This window comes from Antrostomus carolinensis, unplaced genomic scaffold (genome assembly GCF_000700745.2).
Source record: "Antrostomus carolinensis isolate BGI_N321 unplaced genomic scaffold, ASM70074v2 scaffold44120, whole genome shotgun sequence".
Classification (NCBI taxonomy): Eukaryota; Metazoa; Chordata; class Aves; order Caprimulgiformes; family Caprimulgidae; genus Antrostomus; species Antrostomus carolinensis.
Window position 1 is genome coordinate 1 of NW_010289926.1, and position 21,034 is coordinate 21,034.

General features: G+C 38.7%; 1 protein-coding gene across 1 annotated transcript; it reads left to right on the forward strand.

Annotated features, from left to right (window-relative positions):
- The first annotated feature begins 3,165 nt into the window (after positions 1-3,165).
- PECR (peroxisomal trans-2-enoyl-CoA reductase) lies at positions 3,166-15,169 on the forward strand. Its single transcript, XM_010171819.2, has 7 exons — positions 3,166-3,321; positions 9,725-9,890; positions 10,561-10,642; positions 12,821-12,917; positions 14,140-14,250; positions 14,847-14,958; positions 15,081-15,169. The coding sequence occupies exons 1-7, from the start codon at positions 3,166-3,168 to the stop codon at positions 15,167-15,169; spliced, it is 813 nt and encodes a 270-aa protein (XP_010170121.2).
- Positions 15,170-21,034: the final 5,865 nt, after the last annotated feature.

Here is a 21,034-nt window from a genome sequence, read left to right on the forward strand (position 1 = left end):
GGTCCCTTCCAGCCCTAACCATTCTATGATTAGCGAGGAGAGCGAGGGGAGGCTGGTGGGCTGTGTCCAAAATGCGCTGTTCTAAATACAGCGGTCAAGCGAGGTTATACCAAACCTGGACCCTTCCTCTCATGCTCCCTCTTGAGTGAGTTTTCGTCTTGCTTAAGCAAAGGGTTTATCTGGCTGTTGAACTGAGTCTTACGGAGCAGCGTGGCTGTGAACTGCTGTCCGCACAGTGAGCTCGGAGAAATGGTGATTCTCTCTGAGAGCTTGTGGCAGAAATGTCCCGAAGTTACAGTATATCTCAGCCTGTGCTTTGTGGGTTTTCTTGCCGTACTGATTGCACAGAGGTGGTAAAACCTGGAGTGTAAGGCAGTCTGAGTCATCCGCCTTGCAGCGCCTCTTCTGCAGGTTTCAACGTAAGCGCGAGGGATCACCAGCATCAGACTGGTTTTGGATAATATTTATTGTCATGATGGGATTCACTGTCTTCAAAATACCAGCACTAGCATTACGCCTCACGGTGCCACGATCCCCATGGTTTGTGCTGTTGAAATGTGCCCCACAGCACTTCAGTGTGTAGCGAGGAGCTGCTTTGTTAGGACTGTGCTGGGAGATGTCTCGGCCTCTCCTGGCCTTTGCTACCCCAGCTTTCCACTTGCTCTGTGAAGCTGGTGAGGGTTAGTTCTGCTGCTTTTGCTTTTTACTGAGGAACTAAACATTTTTTTTAAAATTGTCCTTGCATTCTGCCTTAAATAGGTGCTTTTTAAGCTTCATCATACAGTTGGTTGATGATGTTACCCAGTTACCTTAAAATTGTACTTAATTTGATCTGCATTATTTTTCTCAAACAAAATACAAATAATAAAAGTGCGTGTCCATAATATCCTAAATAGAAAATGAGGCTGGAAATATCTACAAAGCACCTGTGAGAAAATGAAGAGCTATGGCTTAAATGTGTCTGAGTAACCTTCCTTACCTGCATACTTGCTGGCTATGGTGAAACAAGGGGAAATGCGTTTAAGCTGAAAGAGGGGCGGTTTAGATTAGATATTAGGAAGAAGTTCTTCACTGTGAGGGTGGTCAGACACTGGAACAGGTTGCCCAAGGAAGTTGTTGATGCCCCCTCCCTGGAAGTGTTTAAGGCCAGGCTGGATGAGGCTTTGAGCAACCTGGTCTAGTGGAAGGTGTCCCTGCTGATGGCAGGGGGATTGGAACTAGGTGATCTTTAAGGTCCCTTCCAACCCAAACCATTCTATGATTCTATTCCTGACAAGAAGACGACTGGGCACTATTTCCATGTATACCTTGCGCTTTAGGCTGTATTTTTTTTGGAGGGGGGCTGGCTGGCTGGAGGATGCCTGTAGGAGAAGTGACAGATAATGCCAGTCATTGTTTTTGTAACCGGTCTCCTTTGAAGCTTTCTGGACAGATTTAAACCTTTCATCTAAGAAACTTGTGCGCTTTTCCCACCCGACCCTATCAGGAAATGGTCTGGTCATTCTTTATGAGGAAAAATAAGTGTGTACAGCAGGTACCAAGTGTTCCTTAGTAAGTTAGAATCTCCCCCTCCGCCAATATAGTGTATTTAGCAAAAATACAGTCTTTTACTGGACCTTATTCTGCATCAGTGTGTGTATTAATGATCACTTAAGTTGACAAATATAATTGCTACTGTGATTTAGTATTTTGTGTTAATTGTTAATTGTGTGTGCCATGTTATGAACTCTGCATTAGGTGGTTGTACAAGTGACTGGAGTTCTTAATTTAAAAAATCAGGAGACCTCAGAGACTAATATATTTACATGTGTTAAGATGGCCACTGATTAAAGGTGAAGCTCCCATAAGCATATGTAGTTGCAGCACTACCTTCTGGAAGAATTCAGCTCTTCTGGGGTTTTGTTTGTTTGTTTGTTTTTCTTTTTTTAGTTTAATGTGCAGTTTCACAAGACAGCCTGAGCCAAATGAACAGCTTGCTGCTCTTTACTCCCACTAGTTAGTTTGAGTTGATTCTGGTGTTTGTTTGATCACGAGAGGCCAAATTCCACTCAGTAAAATAGCAATAAATGAAAAAAAAAAAAAAAAAAACAAACCAAAACCAAACCAACACACCAAGTAGCAAGCTGTTAACTTTTTTAAAAATTATTATTATTTTTGGCTGTCTGGGGGTGTTGAATTGGTTTATGTTAAAGTAGATGAGCACCAGAGCTGGTATGAGGAAGGGATGGCTTCTGCTGGGATGCTGAGATTATGGAAGGAGGAAACTGGGAGCAAGACCTTCTTGCCTGCTTGGCAGTGGAAACTAGTAATTTGCTTATCCATTATATGAAATTGCATGCCTACTGGATTTTCACTAGGGATTAATTTGGTGTCATCTGTTTTAGTCTATGCAGTAGCAATTGCTGGAGCCTTAAAGAAAACTTATTCTGTGTCTACTGGTGTGACAGGAGAAACTAGATTGGTTGTAGTGTGAGTGCTTGCTGTTAATTTGGCACCTGCATTGTTTTTCTCTATAGAATGAGTCCTTCTGCCTCTAAATGCTGAAAACACTAGAAGATTTGAGATCCTGCCCAGTTTTTTTGCTTTCCTTTCTGAACTAGGATTTTACAGCATGTGACAGTGCCATGGGGAAGCCTCTGTTCCTGCTGTCTGTAGTCTGCAGATAGGAATTAATCTGGTGAGGCTATCATCCATTCCTTCAGACTCCGTAGGGTTAAAAAGCAGAGCATTACATTTGCTCACGACTAGTCAAAGTTACAGCCAGACATACAGTAAGATTATTTTTGTGGTTTTAGGAGCAAGCATTTTTTTTGTAATCAAGACCTGCTGAAACATCTTTAAATCACATAATAGATAAATGAGGCAGCTGTGAGCAGAAGCAGCAAAAGTGATGTCTGAAAGCTACTTGCTGACTCTGCAGCTCACAGGCTATCTTCCCTTCTGCAGGAAGGAGAGGGAACCTTGTGGACATTTTTTGATTGCTCTTTTCCTGGCACAGTGGGATCTTGTTGCTAAGAAGCACCCGACATCAGTCATTTCTCTCTTGCAAAAACTTCCACACTGAATCTTCTAGTCAGTGACTAATAAATGCACATTGTACAAGATATCTCCATGATGTTATTTGAAAACTATCATAACTATAATTTGAACTATGTTAGCTGAAGGATGTTTCATTTTGTCTCTACAGGTTGCAATGTTGTTATTGCCTCTCGTAAATTTGACCGATTAAAAGCTGCTGCAGAAGAACTGAATAATACATTTTCTTCCGTGAGTTCTGCCAAAGTGACTCCCATACAGTGCAATATCCGCAAAGAAGATGAGGTAAAGACTAATGATCTTGTTTTGGGGCTTAATGTGTCAAAAGCATATAGCGTATATGAATTCTCAGATCTCTAAAGGTCTTCTCTGACCCTCTCAGAAGTGGAATAGGTCAGGGGAAAGGTGCAGTAAAGCACTGTTAAATTGATCTAGATAAAGTTGTGCTTTCCAAGGGAAAACCGTTTCTGAGTCACCTAAGCAAGAAACCATTTGTAATTGCAAATATTTTTCTGACCATGCATACGTGTTTCATATATTTCTGGGAGAAGCAGGCCTTGGAACTGGCATGTTCTACCGCTCAGCCCTCCGGAGCCCGCTTAGTGTGGTTCTGTGTCACAGTTCTGTGACAGCAGTGAGGGGGTGTTAGGTGGAGACCTCGGAATAGTTCCTTCAAACAGGAAGTCACAGCAGGGAATCTCAACACTTGTGACTTGACACAAGTGCCCTGCATTGTCAGTTTTGTTTGTATTCAAGCAAAAAACACCCACAGATGTTATTGGTTTGTTTCAAATTTTGGTTACAATTTGAGCAAATTGTATCAATTGTTACAATTAGTTACAATTGGTTACAAATGAACATTATTACTGTTACAGTTGAGTTTTTTTCTTTTTTCTTCATATTACATGAAATGGAAGATCAAGAGCAAAAGTATTTAATCCACATTCTTCAGAAGTCTACATTCACCTCCTAATTTTTTAATATATGTAATTAAACATTTAAAAGTCCAGCATCAGGTTGGACTTTTAACTTATTGAAGGCAGCTAGAAAATATTCCAGTAACCACTGATTGCTACATTTTTCTTAACCTTACAAGGTCTCGTATTAATGACTTTCAGGAGCTATGTAGATTCTGGAAATATCCTAATATACAACTGTAAGGCAAAGAAAAAAATAAAATTCTTCCCTCACAGAACAGCTCGTGCCATAAAATATTTAGAGTGATATACTTCGACTTTGTCTCCTGAAGGAGATAAACCCTGGGGCTGTGCAGTGTGTCACTTCACCTACCAGTGAATTTTAGGTTTGTATTTGCTAGCATCAGTGGTGCGATATAATAGGTTATGACAGATGTTAGAGGGCAACTTACATGATTAAAGCTACAGGAAAAAAAAGAGGTAAAGAGAGAGAAGAGGCTTAAGCCTTCTTTCACGTCACTGTACTTGCAGAAGGTGCTCTGGCATGCTTAATAACCTGCAGGTGGATCTTATTTCTGCATCAGTTTAAAAATAATTTGGTGGGAACTGCAGTGTTCTGTGAGATGGTAGAGGGCTTGGATGGTGAAATAAGGCAGTCTCTACTAAACAAACTACTTTGTTTCCTGTTTATTAAGTGTGGGTAAATACATATTTGACAAAACAGTCTTAGATGGCTTTGAAAACTTTTTTGAAAATGCTTTTAAAGCCATTTTTACAGTACTGTGTAAAGTGTTTAGGCATTATTCTGTGTTATGAGCAGCCATGCTGATACTTGGAGAAACTTCTGTCTGATGTCTTCTCTAGTACCCTGCAGTTTCATCATAGAATTTTCTTATTTCCAATTTAGTTGTAAGCTCTACTCATTTACAGACACAGCAGAGCTTTCTTAGGACTGTTTTGGCTGTTAATAACTGTTTTTACTCATTAATAACTTTACAAGTCATCGCCTGGTTTCGGCTTAGTATGAGTGAAGAGTATTTATCTTGGGAATTCATGGAAGCACATGGTTGAGTAGAGAGGACAACCTCTACAAGTATTCCCTGTGAGTCATTACATCCTCTTCTCAGTCTTATACCAGGTACCAAAGCATGTGTGAAGGAGAAAGACCTTATAAATGTTTCAACAAGGAAAAAACCTTAGGAGTTCAAGCCTCCTTAGATATCAGAACTGATCCATCACAAGCTACTAAGCCCAGGAAGCTTCCTGAAGAACTACATAATTCATTTAGTATATCCTTCTCTTTGACATCTCACTGAAACCTTTCTAAGAGTAAATTTTTCTCTTAAAGGAAGTCACTCTGATCACCTGTAGAACAAGCCACCTGTTCTTACTGGAGTGTGACTTTTTTTTTTTTTCATCCCTCCATCTCCATCAGTTGTTCTGCATTTCTCTAAAGGCCCCTGTGAATTTTGTCCTGGTTTTAATTTTATAATCAGGCAAACTGGAAGGAGGGACTTTGAATAGAGGAGATCTAAGAAAGATGAAAGTGCTTTCAAAACTGCCAGGTGATTTTTTTTTTTTTTGCCTCCTATTGCAAATTTTAAAGTAATTGACCTGCTTTGAAGATAACAGCTCATTCCTCTTGTGTGCCCTAGTTTGGCTCTGTGAAGTTCAAGCATTAGAAGATTCATCCCTCATCAAATAGTGCAGTATGTCTGTGAGAGCTCTTTCTGGCCTAGAAAGAGTCCAAGAAGGTGCAGTGAATTAATTGCTGCAGAAGCTTGATGGCAGGTATGGGAATAGCTTAATGAATTCACATTTTTATGCCTCTTAATCTTCATCCTCAGAGGCCCTCTTGCTTTCTAGCAAAGCTTACTTTTTGTTTAATGTGCAAGAAATAATCTTGCTTGATGGAGGATTTTGAACCACTGCATAACCTGTCAGTCTTATTTCTGTCACAAATTTGCTGCTGCTACTTTTGTCTAGTTTTCCATTCAGTGTTTTGTAAAAGTTAACAAATCTATTTTGTTTTTAAAGATGGAATAGTAGAGGGTTCTGGGATACTGGCAAGGGCACCTGAGGTTTCTGTTTTCTGTCTTCATGTGGCCTTATCCCGAAGCAGTGACTGTGCACCTGTCTCTTATCCTGTGGTCTGGAATGTATGATTATGAAGCTGAAGTGATTTTAATTATTTGGATATTTTCTAGCACTGCCCATATAATGTGTTGAATAACAAGAGCAGGTCAGTTTGCTCTTGCTGAGATGCACACCAGACAGCTCTGTGTGTGTATGTGTATGTGTCTTTTCAAACCAAGCTCTTTTACCAGAATCCAAGGATCTAATTAATTAACTCCAGTGCCTCAATGTAATGGTGGCCAGAGTGGAAGAGAGAGAGACCCCACCCTTTTTTTCTTATGAAAAGAGCTTTCTGTTTATCTTTGTAGGTGCTGGGAAGGGGAGGCATGCATTAATGTGTCTTTAATGTTGAGCTACAGCAAATCTGTTGATGGGAGAAAGAGATGAGGAACTTTTTACCCTTGTAAAGCCTGTGTGCTATATGCTTCAGGCAAACATTTCTTTAATTGGCATCTAGATAAATAGAAGACATATCTGGGTAAGTGGAAGATAAAACCTTGTACTTCTAGTAGGCCACTGCTCTTCTTGAAATCAGCAATTCAGAATTCTGTGCACAGTGTCCCCTTTTCATACTTGAGCTCCAGCAAGAACTGCTGCTGGACCAGACCCCGAGGCTAAAAGCTGTCACCTGGACATCTGACAAACAAGAGTCCTTGAGAGGGGCTCAATACAGTGCTATTTAGCACTTACTTTATGTCCAAGTTCACTAGTAGCTTTTCTTTTCCAATAAACTTTATAGCTTAGCATATTCTCAGTTGGTTTATAAATACTTAATGCCTGTCTGTGTGAAGCCTGTAGTGGAAGAGTATGGCTTGGTGGGGAGCTGTGGATAAGAGATTCCTGTTGTCTTACTTCAAAATAACACAGCAATAACACAAAGTAAAAATGCCTGTTACCACTGTGCAGGAATGCCTGCTAGTTCTAGTCCCCAAATAGCAAATCTCTAACACTGTAATGGGTAGTTTGCCTGTTGAGTTTTACTCAAGTTCAAGGTGACCTGTGAACACATGTGGATATTTGTCCCTTTTCTCTGTGCCAGCGTGTACTGTCATCTCAGCTATCTGTGAAAGTGTGCTACTGCATAATACTTTTGAGTTGCAGTCACACAAAAAAGGTCCTTATTGAAGAGCTTCAGTCTTCTGATTATGTCTGAAGTGCCTGATTTTGTTCTTTTCAGTCTTTTTCAGAAGAACGCCCTTAACTGTTAGCTATACCTTCTGCAGTTTTGCTTTGCTTCCAGAGAGAGTCTTTGGTAGCTTTTTAATGAAATTCTTTCTGTGGGGATTTTGAATGTTTAGGAATATAAAGGAATCTTCTTTAGTTTTGACTGTGATTAAAATGTGTTCTACCAGATGCTCTTTCTCACTGTGCTGGTGGCTGCTGTCACCATGTTTACTGTAACTGGGAGAAGCACTGCTATGATGCTTTCTCTACAACACAGAAGACACTGTGAAGATTGCTACAGTTGGAGCCATCTGAGCTGTCACTGGAGAGCCTGACAGCCTTTGCTGGCTTTTGGAAAGCAGAATATGGTGCAACAAGTAGGAACAACAGTTTCTTAAGATACAACATGTGAACCATTTTGAATTGATATGTCATAGCAGGTTTTATCCACCTGTTGAAAACTTGCTTGTAATGTCTCAGTGGATTTTTCTTCTGTTACTTTGTTGGTTTTTTTTTTCTTTTTGTATTCTTACTATTTTCCATTTTCTCTCTCTCTTTTTTTTTTTTTTTTTCTCCAGCCTGAATAGCCATAGCCTGTTCAAACATTTATTGTACTAAAACCATTTCTCTTCCATAAATGAGCCCATACTTCAGTGATTTATGGAGAACAATAATCAAAGCAAGATTCTCAGGCTGCCAGGGAGAAGAGTTTGATACTGCTGAACAAAGCATAACTTTTGCTGCCTAGCGAGACATAACTTACTTTTCTCTGGTTTTGAGCAAACCTAGAAGTCTCTGTAGCAAGGTGGTTCTGACAAGTCATGGGTTTGGGAATGCTGTCAGAGATGTTTTGGTTTTTTAGTATTTTTTTTTCCTCAGATCCCAGAAGCTGCAGTGAGTGATGTGAGGAATAAGATGCCATTCAGAACTTAAAGATGGTGATTTAGGTATCAAAATTATTTTCTTAAGGCATTTTTTCACAGCAGGTGTTAGTTTTTCAGTCAGACTTCAGTCACTGTACGTTTATTTAGGTTTTCTTCTTCAGAGAGGTACGTCCTTACAGGGTCCATACTATCCTGTTAAATCATCCTGAACTGTTAGCAGCAAAAGCTGTAAGGCAGCTATTTATTAGACTGAGTTAGTGACACTGTCGGTGAGATACAGATCATGCATTGCTAATTCTTTTATTTCTGCTGTTTTCTGCTGCTGACTCAATACAGAGGAAGGCTGATTAATATCCTTCCACTAGTCAAATCTGTTTCAGCAGCAGCATCAGACTCCTGCTGTTTGTTTTGGGGGTTTTTTTGGTCTGTGTTTTCTTTGACCACAGATGCTAGATAACTTCTTACATATGCTTGAGTAGGAATAACTGATGCATGCTATCTAGTTATGATAGGTAATGTAAGCAGGAAACAGTCATGTTGCCCCATTTCCCCTATTTCTTGGGATAAAGGTTAAATTATTAAGCAGTTGCTATAGAGTTCTTATTATATCTTGTAATAGGAAAAATACATCAGCTTTGGTATCTGTAAAATCTTTGAATGCTTTGGAATACATTCCTCTCCAGAAGTTCTCTTGTGTTTAGTGTGAATGTGTGGAGAAACTGCTGTACTTCCAAACTAGAAGACAATGCAAAAGGCTTAGTTTACAGTTTATAGCTCAGATTGGGTCAGTGTTAGAGCTAGGTTTAGATTCTCAAAACCTCTTCCATATGAACTTAAGCCACTCATTTTCTGCACTGATGACTCTTTGAGTAAGTGAATATAGCTGTGTGCCGGTAATATCTTCTCAGAGTGCCCAAAGGTACATAGTGCCAGACGATGCTCTTAATCATAAGTATTCATACTGCTTATAGACAGAAGGTATGGGCTTAGTCAAATAGTCACCTTTTTTTTGCTAAAGAAGACAACTTATAGTATTTCCATGTTTTGTAGGGTAACAAACTAACCTTTTTGGTCTGCGTAAGAAGATTGGCTGTTGCCAACTCTTATGTCAGAGCTTTAGTCAGCGTACAAAACTTCACAAGATGACTTATGTTTTCTGTTTAAAATGCTCAGGTATATGGGTCAGATGAATAAAAAGGAACTACCTTATATGGAACTCTTCTAGCATCTGGTGTGAACACCCCCACCCTTGTGAAAAATGTCAGGAGATTCTCACTAGGTTTTAAGTAGCCGGCTTTTGTGTGTGTTTGTTTTTACACCCTCAGTGGCATAGATGCCCTTCTTCTTACAGAGCTGATATTTCATGTAGCAACTGTATTATACCAGGAAGATTTCCTAAGTAAACATGGACTCAGTCCAATCCATTCTTCTTGGCTGACTAAATCTGTCATACCGATCTTCCAGCCTCTCTGAAGGCTGGTACCTCCTCTTTATGTGTGAAAAAGGTATGAGAGAGAAAATACTGTCTGAGAATGAAATTGGGTATATAGCTTAATCAGCATACCACACTAACAAAGATTGTTTCAGGTAGAAGCTTTGGTGAAGTCTACACTGAGTCTGCATGGTAAGATTGACTTCCTGGTGAATAATGGAGGGGGCCAATTTGCAAGTCTTTCTGAAGCCATCCGTGCAAAAGGCTGGAATGCTGTGATAGACACGAATCTGACAGGGACCTTCTACTGCTGCAAAGCAGGTAAGGGCTGAACATTAAGCTTTTTTGTTTATTTGTTTTATTTTTTACAGCAATACCAGCAGACAAGAAATTTAAAGTTTCCCTACCTTCTTTTTTCACACACTTACCTGACAGAAGATATTTGTTTTTATGAATCTCATCCAAAGCTTTACATTAAACTGTACATTATTTTTCTTTATAGATACACACATACATTTAGGGAAGTATGACCTTCTGGTTAAGGCCAGGTTTGGGGAGCCAGTTAGCTTGGATACTCACTTAAAGGACTATAGGAAAACCACTTAATTTCTGTGGCCTGTATTCCCTATGTGTAACACAGGAAAAGACTTCTCTCCCATCAGGGATGTAAACTTAAAGTTAAGCTCAAGTATAATACATCATTCTCAACTAGCATTAGGAATGTGGAAATTAAAGTAATTTACATGGAAACATGAAATAATTATTTCCACCAAAAGGTTTCTTGACAAATATTGAGCCTTACCCAGCCCACACCTGTTATCTCACCAATCCAATGGTGAGGCTGTGTCACAAAGAGCAGACTGTTTATCTAAATCTGCACAGGAGATGTGTAGTGAATTGGAGTTAAGGCTCCAAATTTGACTTCCAGTTGGCAAGTTTGTTCGTATGCATTTCTTCTGATATTTATAGGTTATCTTCCTCCTTCATACAGTGTACAATGCCTGGATGCAGGAACATGGAGGAGTCATTGTCAACATTACTGCCGCCGTGAGAAATGGCTTTCCTGGAATGTCGTAATACATATTTTGTTTTATTTTTACATTTTCCTGTATTTTTCCCCTAGAAGTACTAATTACTCCTAAATACTTCATTTTAGAAAGGTGTGCACTGAACAGCAGCAGCGTGTAGAAATACTGTAGTTAGGTCAAGAGAGAGCAAGAGTGTCACTGGTCTGTATGTGTGAGGATCTCTCATTAAGTCAGTAGAAAATACAGGACGAAATGACATCTCTGGTCTCTGTCAACTTGTTTGTAAGAAACTACGAAGCAAAACTTGCCACTGAAACTTTCACTGGAAATGGTACGCTAGTGGGACTAGTTGCACTGAAATGTAACCTTTGCTTGTTTTCTCTCCAAATTTCTGGAGAGTCTGCAAGAACTTGGCACCTGGTTGTTTTCTTCTTCTACAGTCATTTTGCAGGTGTTGATAGTGTAATGAGTTATGGGAGTCGGACTGATAGTGGGGGGAGTAGGAGGAACATTTCTAGTATGTTCAGGTTTTGTCTTTGCCCTTTGGGTCATGTAATTCCTGCCTTTCTCATTTTCCTTTTTACTCTCAATTCATAGCCATCTTTCTTGGAGAAGGTCTCTGATGTAGAGAATTAGTTCTATTTGCTCTGCTCCTTTCTTGACTGGGAAAAGGCTCATGGGTACAAACATATTACCACATTTGTAGTTTTTTTATACTGACACAAATGATCACAGCTGTCTGGATGAAAATGCAGCATCTTCTCCTTATCTATGTGTGTACTGTATTTGTTCAAATTTCTTTACTCTCAAAATGGAGGTGTCTTCTGATTTGAAACTTTTCCACCAAAAAAGCTTCAATTTATTGAAAGAGAAATAGTGCTCAGAAAATTTTCAGTTAATTTTCTTTTCAAAGGAAATTTTGAAGTTGTCAAAATGCTGCATTTTGTCAGTTTCTTAATTGAAAAAATCTGAATTTCTTCTTTGAAATGACTTTTTTTTTTAACTTTGAAATTGAATTTCTATTGAAGAAAATATAAAACGATAATTTGAGCAGATGTTACTTTGCATTTCTTTGTCCTGACTCAGGGCTGAATGTTTTAAGGAACAGCAGAATATTTTCTCACTAGCTTGTTCTTGGCAATACAAAAAAAAATTGAGAGATCCACAGGGTGGTGCTGAAGCTCCAGTTACTTGAGTTTTCTCCAGTCTGGTTAAGTCTCATGTAATTGCCACAGCGAATAGGCTGAAGCTATTTGAGAATTGAACCAAGAGATAAAAAAACCTAATTCTGAATAACAGTGGAAAAAAGTTTGCCAAATAACTGTTGTGTGTGGATGTAGATGGACAGGCAAAATGACTTTCAAATTAAATTCCTGTTGAACTGATACTTGTTTTAGAAATGTACTGTTGAAAAAGACTTGCCTTTACAGCTCCAGCCACCTATCATGCCAACAATCACCTGATACAGTTTTTTGTAAGAATTAATTCTGAGCATAAAACTAGTCAAGTTTGTTTGCTCATAGTGTGCCTGAAGGTTATTTATTTCTAGCCTAAACATATGAATAAGTCAGATTTTCTGATTTTTTTTTTTTTATTCCTTTACTGGTATTTGAGAAGCTATTGTATCTCCCTCCTCTAAGTCTGTTTTGCTAGGCTAAAGGAACTAAACTAATAGTTTTCTCTGAGTCCCACTGTCTCCTGTTCATCACTGAAGTAATTTTGTCTGCATTTGTTGAAGCTTGTAATGATTTCAGACTAGTTTCCTTTAGCAGCAAGGTGTATGAGATCACTCTGCCTATGGTCATCTCTATCTCCATCCACCTATAGTAGTTTTTGAACAGTGTCTGATTTTAATCATGTTTGTCAGAAAATCTAAACTATTTTTCAGACCACTGTCCTCTCAAGTGTTGCTTTACCTGTGCAGCCTACCTTTGTAGTTTTAGACAGTTTGAACTTTGCCTCCAGTTGTTTTTCATTTTATAAGACTGCTTCTGCAGTAGAATGTAGCTGACCTCATGCTGGGGAAGAGATAAGTATTTCCAGAAATGGCAAGAAATCATAGCATAGCTTGTTTAAACTGTGAAGCTATGGTCAAACTTAGAAACCAGAAAATCTCTCTCTACCTCAGCTGCTCTGACTGCCCCAGTGAGGCTGCGGCAGAACTGACACTGGGCACTGTTAGCTGAGGGAACAGATGCTTCTTTTGCTTTCTTTTCTCAATAGGCACACAGGAGCTGCAAGAGCTGCCGTGAATAACCTAACCAAGACTTTAGCTTTAGAATGGGCCCACAGTGGAGTCAGAATCAACAGCGTTGCTCCTGTAAGTAATGGCGAGTGATCTGATTTAATTTACCCATCACATATAATCACAGTTAAAACTTTCAGGCCAAAAGGGATTTTAAAATCTGTAGCTTGTAACTGTTTGTGGATTATTATGTATTTGTTTATAATTCTCTCATCTACATTCTTCAGGTCATTTAAGCGTGTTTTGTACTGTCTGGATGAGACAGATGTGGGATAAAATTGCTTCTGCTTTCTGCTTTGACTTGGCACTCTTGGGGTTTTTTTTAGTGTAATAAAGGGATACCTGGGAGGAGTTGGTGACCTGCCTTACAAACCCTTGACATAAAATTGCTGAATGCTTTGTGTTTCAGTAATGTTTATATTATTTCTGAGTTCACAAAAGTCCTTCTATTTGAGGTTCAGGTATGCTGATGGTTTCCACCTGTGTTTACAAAGTTATTTTGAAAATCTCTGAATGTGTGACTTAATGTCTTTTTACTTTGTCTTCTACAGGTTAAGTTAGATTAGTTTTAGGCATAAAAATACTGTATTTGGAGTGGCCCTTCTCTCAAAGAAATTAAATGTAAAAATGTATGTTCTGATTTTTTTCTTATCAAATACATGCAGACAGGAAACCACTGTACAAGTCAGCTAAAATATGCCTGCCACATTTCTGAGGAAGTAGGTAGCATGTAGGAGTTGTTTTAGTATATGTAACTCTGTGTTCTCATTGCTGTAGCCCCCATCTTCTCTCCTGAGTCTAACCTGGACTGTATAGTTATCAGAGCATGTTTTTCCATAGTAGCTAAGTAGGGAGAGTCTGAATTCTGACTGTGAAATCTGTCTGCTTCCATAATTCCCAATAAAATCAATCTAATGTTCTTATAGACTACAAGAAACTGTTGAGAAATTGTTCTTGGGGCTTTGTAGTTTTCTGCTGTAAGCTAATATGAAATGCTTGTAATTTCAAAATAGTCTTTGAGTTTCTTCTCTATACTCTCCACTTTATAGTTATGGAAGTGACACTGGAGAACTGGAATAATCTGAATTATTGTGCTTGAAGAGATACAGCTGGCAGCCAAATTACCTTCTTGTACAAATTATACTATTCCATTAAATTTAAAAACTTGTATTCAAGTGCTGTTTAGATAGTTTATTCCCACAGAAAATCCCAGTAATGACAACTTAACAATTTTACAATGATCATAGTTTCAACATATACAAGAGAACTTCATTTTCACTGTGCTCTTTTAAAACAGGGACTAGTATTTTCAGAAACTGCTGTTGCAAACTACGGAGAACAAGGTACAATGATGTGGTTAAGGAGCATACCAAAGGTTCCTGCCAAGAGGTCAGCAGTTCCTGAGGAGGTAATGTATTTCAGAACATTTGTGATATTTCTACTTCTGTGTCTCTATTTTGAAGCCACTTTATTATATGGAGAACAAAAAAAGACTTAATTTTGCACTGTGATGGAATATTAAAAAAGAAAAAAGCTTGTAGGAATGTGTAGTACTGCCAAGGGGGAGACTTAACCAGTAGTCACTGTTACACTGAAAGTTTAATTTAGATGCCTCTTACAGCTGAAGTGTTTCATAGTAGACATTAGTTCTGGAAAGGTTGAGTTCCAGCAGAGAGTACTGAAAGAATGAATATTAATGTGAAAAAAGGGTATCTTAAAAGTACTTAGCTCTCTTCCACTAAGAATGTGCATCTTTGTTAAACAAACTGGTCAACTTTTTTGTTTGATTTTTGGCATCTGATGCTGATCTTTGAGAGCTTACTGGTTTTCATCTGTTACCTACTTGATGTTTCTGGCTGGAAAGAGGGCTTTAAGACTGTTACAGTTTTCATTACTGAGTAGAAAACATTGCTATGTCTTTCCTGTAAAAGTTTTTACAAGCATCTTTGACGTGGACAATTCCCAGCAGTTTAAGAAAGATTAAAATTGCCATTCTTTTGTTAGATCTCTCCTGCAGTGTGTTTCCTACTATCTCCAGCTGCTTCTTACATAACTGGGACAACCATGGTTGTGGATGGTGGCCAGAGTTTATATAGCCAAACACTAGAAATACCTGGTAAGAAATGGGCTACAAAGTAATGTCCTTCAAGTGATTGAATTTGGGCAATGGGAAGACACAAAAGTAAAGTACCTAGCTTCTCAGTCACCTAAGGATGTTGTTTTATTTGTTTTCCTCAGATCATGACAGATGGCCCCCACCACCAGAAGGAAAAAATTCTGAAATGCTTAAAAAGCTTCTTTCTGACAAGTTCAAGCCAAAGCTGTAAAAGAATGAGATTCCACCTTACTCCCAGTCGCACACTTGTTGATAATCTCACTTTGTGATTCAGGTTTATTATTCTCAGTCATACAATTTTTTTGATCATACGTAACTACGTTGAGTGCCTTCATTTTTGTTGGTTTATGTTTAGAACTTGAATGGCTGTACATAGTAAATTTCTTCTCTGAAAACACTTACCCTGAAAATATTCAGTCTTGTGGGAAGGGAAGGTATAAAAGACAAATTCTCCATTTGCACACGCATTAAGTAATGAAGAATCTCGATCAGAAGTGAATTAAAAAATACTTATTTTGAAGTGAAGGAGGCAGAGAGGGAATGTTATGGAATCCTTCTATTCTGGATGAATTTGGGGAGAAGGTAATTTATATCTCTGTTATTATTAGTTCTATCAGTAACCCTTGTGGTTAGTTAGAAATAATTCTACACTATTTCCGTTCAGACACACACTGAGTGTTGAACAATGATTTTAAAGACTGAGTGAGTATTTCTCTGAAAAGAATTAAAAATAAGGCAGAACACTGTTATTAATGTTTTAAACTAATATGGCTTAGCATATTGGGAACGTTTCGAATTATTTGCAGATACAACGACATAATGGAATTAAGCTGGCTGCAACTTAAATTTGATAGCAGAATAATCAAATAATAAACTTAAGCTTTAACATCCAGTGATGGAAACCAGTAACAAATGAACAATTTAACATGCTAAATCTTGAAGCAAAAGCTGTGGTGTGTATTGCAATGCCTTCTGCAGTATGCTGTGCTGTTAAAGGAGAAACTGGGAATCCTTCATTTACCAGTTAAAACACTTTCTATCCTTACTGTGTTGTCTTACAATGTTAACCCAATGTTATTTGTCAGTGTCTCTAAAATAGGTGCGTTTTTTATGATCAATGCAGAGATTCAATTTAAAAAGCAGAAATCTTGCAATATGTCACTCAAAGGCTATATTTGTTATTCACTTTTTAAAATTCACTTTAAGGCAAGTGTTCCCCTGTCTGATAACTTCAATCAATATACAAAAAACTAAGTGGTGACTGTGTTTGCTGTAACAACTGAAATTCATGGAATCAAGCTGCTGATATAGAAGCGACCTCTTCAGTACTTCACTTTGGATTGAATGTAAGAGTCTCTGCCGGTTGTTTGTTCTCTGCAAAGATGTTTGACTTTTGTCTTTCATTAAAATATGGGAACTTAACATAGGTACATGTGGATTGCTTTTTCAAAAAAACCTGAATACCAGTTTTGTGGGGGAGGAGAGGTTTGAGCCAAAATGCTTTCTCCTTCTGATAAATTCTTTTTCCTTAGTAACTGGGTGATTATGTGGTTGTGAGAAACTTGTACAGCGATAAAATCATCATTTTTCAAACCTCTTGTGCCAGGTCTATTTTGATTATTGCAAATATTAGTTCAGGGTACACAACAAGAGAATTCCTGGAAGAAAATGCACCTGTTAGAGAACTAATTCTAGAAGTGTAGCCCATTGCATTTAAGTGAAATTATTTAGTTTGTTCAGAGATTACCTCTACATTCTTCACATCTTTCTGTAAAAGAAGTTTAAACATGAACAGGCTTGAGATTTGTAGAATTTACTTTCTCTTCATGTTGGACTGTGAGCTTCTATGATACTTGTGGACTGTAGGTCTGATGTGAAATGGAAGTGATTTGATAAAACTAAATTACTTTGATTATATCCCAGAACTGTTCTCTACAGGACTCGAGCATAAACTTGGAAATAATTATTTTATACTGTTGCAAATTTCCTCTTTAACTTTGCTAGAGTCTGAATATTCATGAAGAGGGGAAGTTTATACATAATGATGGTGAAATGCATCACTCATTTCAGTGAAATGGAATATTAGAAAGGTGAGCGTTCTCCTATGTGGCAGATGGACAGTCTGCAATTAAGAAACTCTTCCACAAGTAAGAACTATAACAAACCTTTCTACTTGCATTGAATACAAGGAACTTTTATTTGACCTTGCCTTCTTCAACTTCCAGCAAAGCAATGGATGCATTAAGAAGATCTAAGCTAGTTCTTTAGAAGAGGCTTGTTCAAGCATGTGCTTTTTTCCCTGGCAAGTTGAAACAGCCAGCATCTGTGGGGCCATAATGCACTGCAGCTTAATGCAATAGGAGAGTATAGTCAAAATACTCTAGGGGTAAGTATGGTGTAAGAATACAGAAAATAAATCATCAAAAAGAGAAGGGGAAAAATCAGTGTTCTCTGCTTTTTTTGGCCTTTTTTCTTTCAGTAATAATGCTAATGTTCCCCATGTGTTGAGGCTCACTGTGCACAATATTAAAATGCTTATCACATAATATTAGATATTAGGATACTAACTCTTCTGCTGTAATGGTTTTGCAATGATCAGAGACTCTCTTTTTTCTTTCCTTTTTTTTTTTCATTTTTTTATCTTCCACCAGGGAGAATATAAAAGTTTAATTCTCAGAACAGAGGTTTTCTTTTGGTCGTTGCCTCTTTGGTCTCTTTTTATGCAGATTAAAATTATTTTAAAGTTTTGCAGCGCCTTGCAGACACCCAGTGTTGTGTCAGCTGGCAGCGTGAATGTTTCAGGTTGCTGCTGTTAGTGCAGCAGATAATATGAGCTGCAGCAAAGCTCTTCCTACGCTGTTGTAACAGCCCTTGATCAAAGGGCATGGAAAGGTTAAAAAAAATGGGTGTGGTAATAAAAACATCCTTGACCTGTATAAGATGTGGGTATCTGAAGTTCAGAGAACAGGGCTTGATTTTATTTTTTATTTATTATTTATTTACAAGGGAGGTAAATGCAACCATAGGAAAAGGGCTGAGAAACCTTAGGAGAAATCAAGGAGATTTATTGACCAAACACTGAAACTTAAATGTACAGCTGTATCAAGCAAAGAGAAGAATGTTAGAATGACAGTTACATTTACCATTCTGTTAGACATCTCTTTTCAGTTGCTTTAATATTTACCTCTGGCTAAACCTGTACCTATTCTGCCTGCCCCTTATCAGACTCATTTGATTGATAAATGGACGCTTACCAACTGATACTTTGCTCCACTGTCTGGTGTTATATCTGAATATATGACATTTACATTTATGAAAGCAGCGTGGTTCCCTGAAGGGGAATTTTTATCAACTGTGCTTGCCTTATGTTTTACAGATACTCTTTGTGTTAAGCAGCATATTGATTATTCAGGGTATTTATTCAGTGTAAAATGAAGTTTGATTATTTAGGGGTTTTACTTAGTGTAAAATGAAGTCTATGTTGTAAAAATCTTTATTCTTAAAAGATTAACAGTTATATTGTTTGCTAAAGAGAATATAGTCTGTGCAGTGCCATTGAGTTGATGATCCAAGGGCTGGAGCACCTCTCCTATGAAGACAGGCTGAAAGAGTTGGGGCTGTTCAGCCTGGAAAAGAGAAGGCTCCGGGGAGATCTTATAGTGGCCTCCCAGTACCTGAAGGGGCTACAAGAAAGCTGGGGAAGGACTTTTCATAAGGGAAAAGACAAGGGGAGATGGGTTTAAGCTGAAAGAGGGTAGGTTTAGATTAGATATTAGGAAGAAGTTCTTCACTGTAAGGGTGGTCAGACACTGGAACAGGTTGCCCAGAGAAGCTGTGGATGCCCCCTCCCTGGAAGTGTTTAAGGCCAGGCTGGATGAGGCTTTGAGCAACCTGATCTAGTGGAGGGTGTCCCTGCTGATGGCAGGGGGATTGGAACTAGATGACCTTTAAGGTCCCTTCCAATCCAAACCATTCTATGATTCTGCAGTAATGTCCATTGTCTGCCTTAAGATGTAAATGAACAAATACGAGGCAACAGTGGCTTGTTACAAGATTTTATGGCTGTGTTTAGTCTTCTGAATAATTGTATAAAATATCCAATATAATCTTTAAGAAAGCATGCTATTTGCCAGATAGTGTAATTTCATGTACTTCTAATCAGCATCTCCTAGTTTACTCTTGCCATCTCGAATAGAAGACTTGTGTTAAATGGCTGAGGAATAATCGTATTAGTAAAGTCAACAGTGCCTGTCTTCTAGATTACTGAATATGGCTGAGTCCTAAAGGTAAATTAGTTGCTTCATAAACTTCAGTGATGGGGTTGGAGCAGACAAACCTATCAGTACTGCTGCCCACTCTCATTTATAGTGTGCTTTTTCGAGAGAAGCGACTCTATACCTGAATGACTACTGGATTTTTCATATACTTTGGTCTGTTTCAAGTAGACAAGTCAATAGCTGGCTGCTCTTCATATTAATTTTGTTCTGGAACTAAACTTAAATGTCTTGGGCAGTGGGATTGCATCCTGAAATGCAAAATACTAAGCACAATGGGAGATTAGTCTCGGTAAGAAATACAGTTGTAGGGGGAAGATGAAGCTTCCTGTGAATCTTCGAGCAGTGGTTTAGGACTGTCCTCCGCAAGCTTTTTGCTCTTGCTCTCTTTTGGCATCAGCCTCACTGTGAATGGTGCATTTGTACTGGGAGGAAGTGGAACTACTGAGATGCAAGCACATGTTCCTTCTGTCATGGAAAGGCAGAGGAGCACAGCAGACAGGTAGGACTAGCAGAAGACTTGAAATAGTACTGTTTGCTCAATGCATGCCAGCTGGATTTAAATTTATAAACAAAGTGTTGGCCCTCCTGCTGGTGAGGAAGGACTCTTGATCATGTTATAACGTCCTGGCATCACAAACTTTACAGTAGTGCTGTTGCCACAAAAAGCCGTTTTGACTTTTCTTATCTGCTCTGTCTCCAGCAGCTTGTTCCTTTGCCAGTTAACCCCTCTTTTGATTAAAAATATATCAAATTAGTCACTTATTTAATTAGATTGTGTTCTGGATGTAGTTCAAAATGTGGTAAGATAGTGCCAGGTATAGGAAGAAGTGGTGGGGAAGAAAAAGAGGGTGATGGCACGGCCATGAAAAGGGGGTGGTTTGTTCCCATTTAAAGTGTTGAGAAGCTGTGGCTTAAGTGTTAACTAATACAGACACTTGTGAGCCTCAAGCAATAAGTCTAGAAGGTGAGAAGCTCTTATTGCAATGAGGTATTGATTCTGGAATCCAGGGAGAACCATGCTGCCAGATTTCAGTCAATTGCTTGAGTTAGACTATCTTAAGATATGCTTACCCTGTAATTTCCACCTCCGCTCCTCCCAACTTCCATTGCCTATCTCGGGCTTGTACTGAACACATAAATAACAAATATGCTTTATTGCAACTTCTGTCATCTATTTTTATACTCTTCCATGTGAGCAATTACACTGTTCCTATAAGCTTTATTTTGCTCCACTACCATGACATACGATCTCAGAACCATGCCCCTGGGTTTGGGCTGAGCTCTGTGTGAGCCAGTGTCATTAAGTGCTGGTCCCTGACATTGACAGAAGATATTTTTTATCTGAAAGTCAATATTTAGCTGTTTATCCTCCTCCTGATACTGAGGATGCTGTGTTTTAGGGATTATGGCACAGTAGCACGGATGGCTGTCAGGATGTACATCACCTGCAAAGCACTCTTGGGATGGTGGTGCTCAAGTGCAGTGAGTGCTCTGTGCTATGCAGGCTTTGTGCAGAAACACATAGAGACCACATGGCTAGAGGAATGGGGGATGATTTTCCACACCCCTTGCTAGCTTCTTCTGCAGTGAAGGAACTCTTGACTTCAAGCCTACTGTTCACTAACCCTTCCTCCATCAGTGAAATCCATTTGCAAGATGCTAAAACTGACAAATGGCCATGAACTGGAACATTAAGGCAAATGAAACACTGGCCGTGTTTTCAAAGCTGTGTAAGCAGCTGTGGCTCATTGATCTTGCTTGATGGTGCCAGGAGCATCACACAATGTCAGCATTTTTCT

Coding starts and splice junctions, on each gene's coding strand:
- PECR (XM_010171819.2), top strand. CDS start 3,166: ATGTTTCATTTTGTCTCTACAGGTTGCAATGTTGTTATTGCCTCTCGT. Junction 9,891..10,560: donor CTTCTACTGCTGCAAAGCAG/GTAAGGGCTGAA, acceptor TCCTTCATACAG/TGTACAATGCCTGGATGCAG. Junction 14,959..15,080: donor CCAAACACTAGAAATACCTG/GTAAGAAATGGG, acceptor TGTTTTCCTCAG/ATCATGACAGATGGCCCCCA.